This window comes from Prunus dulcis, chromosome 7, assembly GCF_902201215.1.
Source record: "Prunus dulcis chromosome 7, ALMONDv2, whole genome shotgun sequence".
Lineage (NCBI taxonomy): Eukaryota > Viridiplantae > Streptophyta > Magnoliopsida > Rosales > Rosaceae > Prunus > Prunus dulcis.
The window spans coordinates 20,263,903-20,276,407 of NC_047656.1; the positions used below are offsets into that span (position 1 = coordinate 20,263,903).

The 12,505-nt window shown below is 36.6% G+C and overlaps 1 protein-coding gene across 2 annotated transcripts; it reads right to left on the reverse strand.

The window, feature by feature from the left end:
• Positions 1–4,283: 4,283 nt before the first annotated feature.
• Positions 4,284–11,211, reverse strand: LOC117635032 (protein ENHANCED DISEASE RESISTANCE 2-like). 2 transcript variants are annotated; one of them, XM_034369361.1, is made up of 22 exons: positions 10,651–11,211; positions 10,479–10,553; positions 10,307–10,360; positions 9,957–10,022; positions 9,647–9,705; positions 9,289–9,365; positions 8,831–8,956; positions 8,639–8,673; positions 8,401–8,501; positions 8,250–8,333; positions 7,964–8,028; positions 7,757–7,828; positions 7,297–7,467; positions 6,895–7,079; positions 6,728–6,764; positions 6,288–6,463; positions 6,012–6,113; positions 5,857–5,904; positions 5,473–5,616; positions 5,285–5,380; positions 4,823–4,924; positions 4,284–4,598 (listed from the first exon to the last, which is right to left on the reverse strand). In XM_034369361.1, exons 1-22 carry the CDS (start codon positions 10,933–10,935, stop codon positions 4,506–4,508), a joined length of 2,253 nt encoding a protein of 750 aa, XP_034225252.1. In that variant the 5' UTR covers positions 10,936–11,211; the 3' UTR covers positions 4,284–4,505. The 2 variants fall into 2 exon arrangements, with proteins under 2 accessions (XP_034225252.1, XP_034225251.1); XM_034369360.1 differs by having other exon boundaries at positions 8,238–8,333.
• Between the last annotated feature and the right edge of the window lie 1,294 nt (positions 11,212–12,505).

A 12,505-nucleotide genomic window follows, 5' to 3' on the forward strand; every position in this document is an offset into this window, starting at 1 on the left:
AAGCTTTCATCTCACAGGAAGGCAGGGAATCTCTTTTTCCCACTGGAAAGAATCCAATAAGAGAGCAGAGAGCAGAGAGCAGAGAGCAGTGACTTGAATTCTGAATTGGTATTTGCGCACCGTGGGACATAAGTTAACAGGAGAGAGGATCAATCAATATCTATGTTTATGTATTATCGAAAATAGTAAAGGTGCATTGTGTACAGTCTCTTTCGACTGGATGGCTTCTCCAAGGAAATTGCTCCTCGCTATTATATTATAACAAGATATGTATTCTTTGGTAATTATAAAAAGACTACTCTGCTTAGGCCTAATAAGTAACCAACACCTTTGTGATGTTCAGGTACAAAGTTTCACTCAAAAAAGGTTCCTAGTGCAACTTGAGGAGATGATTCATTAGTTAATTCGAATACGTGATTAATTGTTTAATCTATTATTTTTGGACTATCAACTGTTCTTTGATTGTGATTCTTATAAGATAATCTTCTCAGTAATGATGGTCCATTATGCATGTTTATTACCTTTTGCTGTTTCCTTGCAATAATGGCTGTCACCTACAGTGTCCATGGTGCACATCAGCACAAGGGTGGGCACAAGAAACACTCTCATGCAAGGATATCGCTTTAAAACAATGATACGTGGGGTATCTTTTTCACATGTTATTGTGTTATTGGTCATATATAGCAAAATAATGTTATCTCCGTTACAAGTAAGTTTTTCTAGGTGGGCACAATAAATAATTTCAAAGCTTTGAGAAAAAAATATGAATAATACATGCACTAGGGAGGGAGGGACACAATTTCAAAGCTTAAAAAAAAAAGAATTTATATGCAGCCAAATCAGCTTCAAGGTAATAACTTCTTGTTAATGAGATTGTAATAAGTACAAGAATTGATAAATATGATTGAGGATATTTGAAATGACAGTGGCAGGTGCTGAGGAGCAGTGCAGTACAGGGGGAAAGGGTAGGTAAAGGAGTAAAGACAAGGTTTCTGTTCAATAAAAGAAGTCACCTTTTTCTTGATTTATGATCAGCAGAGCCTTTTGTGTTCCTTGAGGGAAGGACATTCACAAAAGGGTTTCGCCCATTCTTGAATCTTGACCTTAACAGTGAATTCCAGGGATGAGAGATCGTGTGCGTGCGTGCGTGTTTTCTTGAACCTTTTTTGTTCATAACATTTTTGCTATACATTTTCTAAAATTGAACGATTTTATTGAGCGGTATGCTGTGGCCTCTATGGCAGTGGCCTCCCAGGAGGTTATATTACAGTGGAAACATTTTGCCTTTGTTAAGTATGTAGGGATGGATTAGTTAACTTAGAGGCATTGAAACCCTTCAAACAAAACCAGATCTTTGTTGTTGGATCATGATGGAGGTAAAATTGAGATAGGTTTCCTTAAGAACACATCATGTACATGTACATCCTTATGGGTGGAGAAAAACTTCCACGTCTTCCTATCTTTTTTCCCATGTCACTTATTAAATGATGATAGAGATAGGAAGAATGGGGCAATGAAACGGAAATAGGGAAGTATTTCTCCTATGGATGGGCGGCTTTGTGATGATATGGGTCAACATCTACTTTTAGGTTAAAACGTGTGATGCCCAGAAGAAAAGCAAATAGAGGAAACATAACTGGAACAGAGGAAAGTAAAACTGCTAAAAAGCATTAGAGTTTTTAGAATTAATGTATTAAAAGTGTATAAAAAGGACCAGAAAAGCCTGCCTTATTATTATCAGTACAGAAACAGAAGCACTTATTTTGGTTTAATACAAAATGGAAAAATCTAGGGTCATACATACAAAGTACAAAGTTTACAAACATACATGTCATGCAAATCTCTGTTGATTAAAAGGAAACAGTTCCAATTGGTAATTCAAGTTTTGGGTTTACCATTATCACGGCTCACGAGACCAGAGGGGCCTGCAAGCAAGCAATGGTTCACTAACTTCACACACAGAGACAGAGCTACCCTGACAATTAAATCCCTCAGGAAATCTCGTGACTCTCTTAATGTAAACCTGCTGCTATGCCATATAATGCCATATATAAGTGTATCTGCTCTGCTGCAAGACATTGCACATTTTGTCATCTTCCTATTTCACTTTGCCGCTTGCTTGTGGTGGCTCTGTGATAAAAGTGGCAACAACCGTTCTTTAAGAATCTATTGTTCTTTTTTGGCCCAAGTAAAAGTGATGGTATAAATGAGTGATCAAAACATGGTACCTTGTGTTTTAGCCCGGAAGATGATGCAATGGTGTTGAATGTAGATAAAAAACAAAAACAAAAAAAACTAGCCGAAGAAGTTTCCAACCGACAGGGTAGGTTTGAAATTGAAAAGCAAACTTCACTATTTCAAGTTTCAACCTCTGCTTTGATTTGAATTGGATTTGCGTTTGCCCGTGTGCTGAGAAATGACATCTTTTTATTTAGGAAAGTAATTTACCCGAATTGGATTCCCATTAGAGTCAAAAAGTGTAACAGCTTATTATGTTTGATCTGATACCTCCCTCATCCAATCATACACATGAAGTACAATTAAAAAATTATTAAACCTAGATTTTCTCAGAAATTCTGTTTTACCCCCATTCTTCATATACAAAATTAGTGAAACACCCATTCCTAGACATGAAACTATAAATATACCCTACACTATTTAAAACATAGAAACACACCCAAAATAAACCCAAAAATCAACAATTGTATATTTTTTAATTTAATTAATAAGATGAAATATCTTTATTACCCTTTTTAGCATTAAATTAGTGTTGGGCTTGTGTTGGGCTTGTTTTAAGTTATCGTACCTATTATGCAAATGAAATATAGTTGTTAGCTTCCAGGAAATGGTATGAACAGTTGTTAAACTGTTCATACCTTGCAATTGAGTTGATTTCTATGACATAGTATTAACAGGGTACTTCCATGACATAGTATTAACAGATTTTTCAGAAATGGTATTAACAATGTTTTTGCAAAGGATATCGGATATCTTGCTGGGCTTTTTTGGGTTTTTTGTATGAAATGGTATTAACAATGTTTTTCTATGAAATGATATTAACATTGTACTTCTATGACATGATATTAACAATGTATTTCTATGACATGGTATTAACAATACACTTCTATGACATGGTATTAACAATGTACTTCGGGCTTGCTGGGCTTATTTTGGGTTTTTTTTGAGTTTTTTGTATTGGGCTTGTTTTAAGTTAATAAATGGCAGAGATGTAATTTATAGGAACTTCAACACTCATTTATTAGATAGTAAATGATTTTTGGGTGTGTTTCTAAAGTCTATTCCATATAGGGTTTTTTTATAATTTCATGTCCTATTTTGGGTATATTACTAAAGCTTGATAGCTGTACATGAAGTTAGTTGGGTCTCATTTGGGGGGAAGATTTTCATGCAACGAGGATAATATTTTTTGTTATTGTTAGCCAATAGCGTAATGATATACGAAATAACTTTTTCACATGTCATTGTATTATTAGACGAAAATAGCAAAATAATCTTATCCTCGTTATAAGAAAGTTTTTCTGCTAATTTAGAGATTAAAATAGGGGAAATATTTAGTCAAAATATTAGTGGTGCAGAAACTAACAAGCAAAATGGGATTAACATTTTGCTAAAAAAAAGGCATCAATCAATCAATCATGCATAAAGTATTGTATAATACATAAAAGAAAAGAAAAGAAAAGCAAAGATAGAGTGGGTGGAGTTAATAAAGTGATTGAAGAAAGGGACCCTCTTCATCCATCCATGATCTAACTCTATAACACTCATCCATCTTTCAATTATAGTAGTTTTCACTTGTGCTTTTGATTGTTAGTAATAACCCTTAAACCTGTCTTAAGCGTTATATCACCAGCATCAGCATAATCCTCCTACTTAGATCTAACATCATTCAGGATTTCGTGAAAAAATAGACAAGGGAATGCTAGAGTAAATGTATGACCTTCACATATACAACTCTCAATCACCAAAAGTAATGTTCCGTAACAATAATAAACTCTCTGAAATATACATGGTTGCAATTTACTTGTTTGCGCCTCTGTTTTTTTTCACTGCATCTTTTAGCACACAAAGCTTAGAATCTTATATTATACAGCATATTTGGGAAGAATTGAAATATCATTTTGTTAAGTACATCTTCTGCAAGACCAGTTTTGTATGCATCAAGGACTCGAGTAAAGAGAAGAAAAATGAAATGGAAGAAATCAAGTATAACAGCCTATATACTAACAAGGTTTGGTCCTTGAAAGTTGAAACTGCAAACGGAATTTGGATAAAGAAAACAAGTGGAAGAAATGGTCTTCCATCTTTGTATGACTTCATATTTCATGTGATAACAGTCAATTAATGTTTTATTCTACAGTAGACCGTGTAATTCAAATCAAAACCCCGGTGACTCTTAAAAAAAAAGAGGAAAAAGAAAACCACCCCGTTGAACCAATAGCTCATGACAAAGGTCGTAAAAATGACTAAAGAATGTTGATACAACATCAAACCTCCAAACGGACAGCAGAGTCGAGCTTCAAACGATTTAGTCGAACAGTCCCAAGAATGTACTCGGGCAACTCCGCCTCCTCTTTTGCCTGCAAGCAAAGTATGTGTTTATCACATGCAACCAGGTTACATCAATATTTTTGCAATGTTACTAGAAGCTCTCTTTATTTATCCCTCTCTCTCTCTCTCTCTCTCTCTCTCTCTCTCTCTCTCTCTCTCTAACAAGTTCAGAACATGTTCATACCAAAAGAAGACCAAAAGTTGATATAAGGAACACTGTACCCAAGAATGCAACAATCATAAAGACACAAACCTCTATTAAAATGGCAAGGTCAACCACTATGCTCGTGACATATCCTAGGACAAGTCCGATGACACTCCTTGCTACAGATGATGATCCAATATCCACATCAATCTGAAAAGTTGTAGTAGTTTATTTCATTAAAAAAAAAAAAAAAAGCAGAATATAGCAGGGCAATCATTAGAGATGCCCCATAAGCAATCAAGAAAGGTTAATAATGCTTGAAATAACAGTTTTAGTTCTACACTGTCAAGTGAGTCTCTGCTTGGATCATAGAAAAATTGCTCTAGGAAAAAGCCACTCATAGATTTGTTATTGCTACAAATAGTTATATAGATTCTTTGAAAGTTTGTTCAGTTACTAAACTTACCAAACTAGAAAAAACTCAAAAATAATGTGACAGTTGACTGAAAGTTGAGGAACACATCAGTATCCTCAAACAGAGGGAACTGCACAATAATATGATAAAATTACCTCTAGAAAGTTGTCTTGTCTGAAATATTTGCAAGTCACAGCTTTCCCCAATAGGCAAGCTTTTGTTCCAACAGCACGCTTGACCATCCAATATCCCTGTAACAGTAGACAACCATTAGCTACTCTTTTCCATCAAACATAGAACACCCACGCGCCTATGCATCCTTTGGAGTTAAAGCATAACATACCTCAACGATACTAGGAATTAACTTAAATCGTGCATCACGAAACATGTCACTCCCATCCACAAATTGAGCAAACAAAGAACCTGGCTTTGCAGGTCTGTCAGAAGCATAGTAAAGTGCCAAACTATAGTTTGGTTTTGCGGGAACCTGAAACAGAAAAACGACATATCATAAAGATAGTAAGAGGGCAGTTCACTTATAAACATAGTTCAACGTATATCTTTCATTATCTTCTAAACCTAGCATTATTGGTCAAGGATGAGACATATATCAAATATGAGACAAGATTGGGACTACTTGTCCATTTCCGTCTGCACTTCTGTAAATGACAAACAGTCATCCCATTTCCTAGCAAAGGAATGGTTTGGGAGGAATTCATATACGTACCTGGAGATTAATGACAAGTACAAATGGAAGCTTCTTTCCAGCCTGTGACTGAAATCAAGAAGTGTATGCTTAGACAGAAATCAGAAATGAACTTTCAAATTAACAATTTACTTTATCAATATAAAAGCAATTCGAACATGAAAAACTAACTCTACCTGAAGAAGACTCCGTGGATGGAGTGCAATCCTATCTAAGCTTTTATCAACTTTGAACCAATCTACTGCTATGAGCTTGAGAAGGGGATCTCCTCCCATTACCTGGAAAGAGTTAGTCAGTAATAAGCATAAGAAGATGACCGGAGGTCATTGAATTTTGTGCAGAATGTTCCAAGGAAAAAAAAGGGAAACTAAACCAAACACCACATACGGATCAAATGTACAAACACAGTGCAAGTTCTCAGTCAAATTAGTTCAAGGCAGAGTACAGCCCACCTTGGAATTGTCCTTTAGGTAGTTCTTTCCCCTGATCATAAATCCCGTACCGCTTGGACATGTCCAACAGTTTGTGTCAGCCTCATCCTTCCCATTGCGCAATGAACCACGGAATTGGCTTGGATCAATCATGACAGGAGCCACTTCAGAATCCAGTTCCTTATTAGCATCTGCAGCTGTATCCAGAATGACCTATACTTAAGCACTGATAATTTTTTAAAAAGGGTAAACAATAATGACAAACCAGTCTTTGAATGTATTCATGTCTTTTGGTTCTTAAATAAGTAAAAAGCTTTATAAAAAAGAAAGAAAAAAGAAGGGACACCATTCTAGTACGCAGGAAGTTTACATAAGATAGCTTCACTCTTGAACTGATGATAATAATTTATAGTAGCATAATAGATCAATGCATAATTAAAAGTACTTAGATGTGAGCAAACCTGAGGTTCGCTTCAAGGCCAAGTTCAATTTTGAATCCTGCAAAGTATAGAGGGTGGCTATTAATATCTGGAATTCAAAATAATATCTCAATACAAATGTGAGATGCATTCAATTGGACCACAAATAGTGTTCCATTCCAAGATGAAGAAAACCAGAAAAGGAAAACCTTGTTGTCAAGTTCTTCGTCAGAAGATGAAGAGTCCGCAGACATTGCATCATAAAACTCATCCTTGACTTCTGACTCCTCAAATTCAGCATTGGAAACGGAAACTTCAGATAGTTTTGATTGGATAACTGTAGTAGAAGATTCGAATTTGAGTGCAGGATTTGCTCCAATATATTCCTTAAGACCTGAACAATTACAAAAACAAAAGAAACATAACTGCCTTTGCAATAAACATTTTACGAAATACTTGAGATATCTCATGTTATATGGTTTCGGAAATCAGTTTAAGGGTAGGTTGAGTGACAGTTCTCACATGAAGGTTTTTTTTTTTTTTATAGCATAGAACATTCGGATCATAAATTCAAAACAAAAAAGAAAAATATAGATAATTAATGTCTCAACCTCCCACTTGGCACAATAATGCATAAGGTACACTCTTTTCAAACTTTGAGCAGTGATTTTTCTTCCATCTGCACCAGCCCGCAGAATTTATCTCTAACATTTGAGTGACAAGACATCTTGGAGTATTTGAACCCATGGATGTGTTCAAATTTCTAATCTCCCAAGTAGATGCTGCGATACAAATTAAAAACATAAAAAGAACACCAACTTAATGAAGAAACAGAGACTTTCTGATAGCAGAAATTGAGCTTCATTGATGAGAACAAAAAAAAAAGAAAAAAGAAGCGTCATCAGATTTGGAAAAAAATGTTATCAAGTGCTACAAATCTGTGCTAGCAAGCCAGTCAATTCATCCTAAAATTTGCAAGGGTTTTATAAAACCACAGCAAGTGGTACAAATCTGTGATAGCAAGCTTCACTAATTATCAATTTCTTCTGTAAAGCAGATAAAATCTCTTACGATTTATTTTTGTACGACGATATCCAGATCTTGGAGGCTTCTTCTTATGAACAGCTGGGAAATGCAAGATTGCTGCATTAAGATTAACAAAAGATATCAGCAAAATAGGAAGGCAAAAGCCATGTTTTCTTGAGAACAAAAATGAAGCAAGCGACAGTTAAGCTCTACTCCCTACTTCACAAGGTGAAATTATGCTCATCGTCTTACTATATGTTCCGTCTTGTCCGCAAAACCATTGCCTAGAAAATATAAAATCTCTTTTCGAATGCCACCTGTATAACATGTTAAGTAACAAATGAAAACCTCATGATGATGAAACAATAAACAGAATGCAGACTGACTTTATTATGTTAAGAAGCCATGTTCTATTAACTAATGCATTGCAAAATTTCCACTATTAAATAAGGGCTTGATCAGTAGAATTAAGACGAAGGTATTTTCTCCAAGATTAGAGAGAGCTAGTCACATATAACATCATTACCGAGTAAGATACCTAGGATCAAATGTCCCATAGACAACATCCAGGTGCCCATCATAAGAATCTAACAGCTCCAAGTCACCTGTCAGCATATCCCACCTGAAACGAAAATTATTAGACAGAGAAAATTTGTTTAGTGATATATTTATTATGTAAGACAACTTACTCATATCTCTGATGTCGCCCAAGGTTTAAAAGCACTTCGAAAGCAGTATCTGCACTTGCATCGATGACAGCAACAGCCTTGACAATAACACCTTTACCACTCTACCAACAGTGGAATTAATAACGCATGAGATGATGCTGAGAATGTGATGCATTCTCTTACATGCGCGCACAAACAAACACACAGATGCTTACACACAAATACAGAAAAATGCATGTATCTATCTACAATGAAATACCTCAGAGTTAGCAACATCTTCAAATATTCTAACACCTGAAACCAAAAACAACATACGCATGAAGAAAATAAATCAGAAGATTGCATGGTTCACTGAAATCACCAAACTGCAGTTCTAAAAATTCAGTAAGAGAAAGAGATAACTATTCTTTGCCTGCTGATGTCTATCAAGTGAATAGTAAGAGAAGAATACCATTAATTGTTCGCACACATTTCCACTCATATGCTTCAATTGCATCATTGATATCTCTTTCGAAGTATCCATCTGTACTAGCATTTGCACCCAAGCTTGAGGACTGGCACAAAAGCGTCTCTGGTCCTGTAATACAAAGATAATTTTTTTAAAATTAATATAGAACTAGTATTATATGTCTCAACTCTCAAATTTGAAGAAAAAAAAAGAAATGGATGCTTATGATTATGCGTTTAATAAACATGTAAAAGAACTTATGTAAGAACATAAGCAACCGATATAACCAAGCACCCAAAAAGACTATTTTTTAAACCAGATTGTAAAAAAATTATTTCTCTAACATAAATTTCAATAAATATGTCAATTCAATGACCAATGACCAATGAACTTTGGGACCCTGAACCAACTCAGTCCCATTGTAAACATTAAAAAAATAAGCCATTTACATACCACCTTACCTTGCCCAATTCTTATAAGCTTTTTCAATCCACTTGCATAGCGCCTTACTCTAGGTCGATGGACATCGAGATTGAGCCTTCAATATTAACAGAGCAAGACAAAAGGTCATTTAAAAAGAATGCGATATGCACATTGAAGAGAATCAAATTAATTGACTTAATGATAAGCCTGTATGGTAGGACATTCAAAAGAGATTAAAAAAAGAACACGATAATAGAATATATCAAGTTATAGTGCAAGCATACAGATTCCATCATCATATATGGAATCCAACAATAAAAAACGTGGGTCCTAATCAACATGGCTAATATGAATTACTATGCCCGTGTATCACCAATCCAGGAATTATAAGCGTACTCGGTCTCCATGTTCAGTTTGTTTCTGGCACTACCTCCTCTTGTCAGCTCGAACTCAGCCTGTAATCAGAAGCAGAGTTCCAGTGTATTAAACACAACAATGAACTGGAAACATGCAATTCTCAATCGCATTCGGCACTACAGTTTCAACATTTGGAAAATAAAGTACCGGCTCTGTCACAAGGACGACTGTAAATGTTCAATTCGCAAAGTAAGAACACTCTCTACAAGGATAAGTGCCGCCTAAATTTTATACTATTTTTGTTTTTTTCTATGTTAGCCATGGAATTTTGGTAGGAAACTTGACGTACCTGTTGCTTGGCTTGATCAAAGGCCTCTAGCCATTTTTGGGCTTCTCCAGCCGTAGCACAAGCAATCTTCAGAAACCAATTAATTGTCAACCATCTCATCAAATAAGAGAAAGGAAATCCAAATGTAATGTGTAAAAAGAATCATTTCAACAAGCCTAGGAATATCAGAGAGTATGAGAAATGGCTCAAAACTAACAAACACTTGCCAAGATCACCAATTCAGTATATGAAAATTCACAAAAGTAACTCTATACAATATATTCGCATCATTTCTTGTAAACTGAAACAATGACATTCGCATTCTAGCAGTAGCTGCAAAAATGAATAGTTAATATGGCCCCAAAACTTACTTCTCCCTTCTTTGATTCATCCAATCGATTGAAAAACCGTAGAACGTAAACATCCTGCAAAAAGAGAGAAACAAGCATCCACAGCAGCTTGAAAATGCTCCAAATTAACTAATAAATTCAATGGTTGCATTGTATAGAATCACTTAAAAGTTAAAAGGAGATATAAATTTACCCCATAGTAGACCTTTCGACGCCCAACCTCCTCCAGCATAAGTGTAGGCCCAACAACGCCCCTCCGAATGGGTTTCTGGCCGACACAGAGCATATATTTACAAACAAGGAAATTGAAAAAGAAAATGGAATTGGTAATTAATTGAGTAAGAAAGGAATTGAATTAGGCTTACAATGCCGGGGTTCTCGTGAGGGTCACGCTTGTACATCTCGACATACTTGCCGCGGATGAAGAGGAAGCGGAGGTGACAATACTCGTGGCCGATGGAGTTGACGCCCAAATGATAAACCCAACCGAAATACTCAAATGTGGAGGACCCTCTCTGATCTTCTCCTCCTCCTCCTCCTCCGCCGAGTCCCAGTAATCCGCTCATCGTGCTCACCTCGGACCGTTCGCTCCCCACCTTCTTCAACGTCGACGGCGACGACGATGAAGACGGAGACGGTGACGCATCCATCGTGCTCAAAAGCTAGCCTAGCCTACTAGGAGGCAGAGGCAGGGGAAGCTATATATTAATTAATTGGGAGCTGCTTAGCTTTGTGCGATCGATCCTTCTCTCAGGGAAACGATCGGGGGAGGTCCGAGAGGAGCGAGAGAGAGAGAGAGAGATCATGGAGGGAGGGAGAGGGAGGAAGATGATGATCACTCTCCCACTGCTTTCTTGCAATCCTGTATTTGCTATCTTTGAATTTCTACTTTCTATATTTTCCAACTTACAATTAACCAGCGGGAAAATCGGTGTGGCCTTCCTTCTTATATGTAATTCGTTTCTTCTTGTAGGCGTGGGGGGACCGTACGTTTACGTTGTTGGTGTTGTGGGCTCCACTTCACATTGATGGAGGGAGGTCAACATGCAGAATTTGGCAGTACACGGACTTGCTACGTAAATTAGTAATAAACGAAACGCGTCGCATTTATATTTGTATCCCCTTGTAATTAATAAAATACGGAATTAAAATACATTATGAACTAATTTACCAAATAAGCTAATCTTCCAAATAAAAAAGTGCATTAATAACCAACCTTCTAAAACAAGTACAACGAGCTTTGATTTGGAACTTCCCTAGCCTCTAATGATGGATGATGATAAGTACTATTTCTTTTGGAAGGACGATTGAGACAAATAACTCGTATGGTTTTTTCATGTAGCAATTTGGCATTACTGCTTCTGCATGGGAAAAATAACTCGTATGGTTTTAATGCATGACACGTTTTTTCTCTTTTGGTTAATACATGGCACGTTAGTTTTAAGATGCGTAATTGAACGGTTTAAACGGGAAGGGATTGGGAGCAATATAGCTTTGCCCCATTCCTCTCGGGCGGGTGAGATTCTTAGAGCAAGTCCAGCAGTGCTGTTGGACTCGGGCTGGGGGGGTTTGGGCGAAAAATGAAGTCCAGCAGTCAAGACTCAGCCCGGGCGAGCGTGGGGGTCACCAAAACGGGCAGGCTCGAAGGCGATTTCGGCCCGAACTCGGGCCCGAGGGCGCGGACAAAATTGATGACGCCATGCTGGCGTCAGCCCTGGAGGTTTTGAATTTTTTTTAACGTTGGCGCGTGCAATGCACGCGCCAACGTTAAAAAAAATTTCAAATCACCGCTACAGTGGCCGCCAACGGCTACTTGACACGTGGCAGCCTCTGGTCGCTCCGATTGGAATTTTTTCTTCAATCCAATGGCAGCCAATTTTTCTGCAATAAAAAATTGAAAAAAAATCGAATTTTTTTAAAAAAATACACAAAAATTACAGAATTTTTTGTGTATAAATACCAACCAATACTCTTCACTTTTAACACCAAATCCTCATATATTTTCTTCTCCTTCTACTATTGTTCACTTTCTCCTCAAAATTTATTCACTTTCTATTCAATATTTTTTCACTTTGAAGTTGTAATTTTTTTTCTAGCATATTATGGGTTCTTCTAATGAAAATGGAGGGGCATGGAGCATGATGGAAGATATTAGCTTGTGTGAGGCTTGGGTCCAAGTTAGTCATTGTCCAGTAACGGGCAATGAGATTAAATTTTCTC

Coding starts and splice junctions, on each gene's coding strand:
- LOC117635032 (XM_034369360.1), bottom strand. CDS start 10,935: ATGGATGCGTCACCGTCTCCGTCTTCATCGTCGTCGCCGTCGACGTTG. Junction 8,502..8,638: donor AAGATGTTGCTAACTCTGAG/GTATTTCATTGT, acceptor CACTGTTGGTAG/AGTGGTAAAGGTGTTATTGT. Junction 6,114..6,287: donor ACCTAAAGGACAATTCCAAG/GTGGGCTGTACT, acceptor AACTCTTTCCAG/GTAATGGGAGGAGATCCCCT.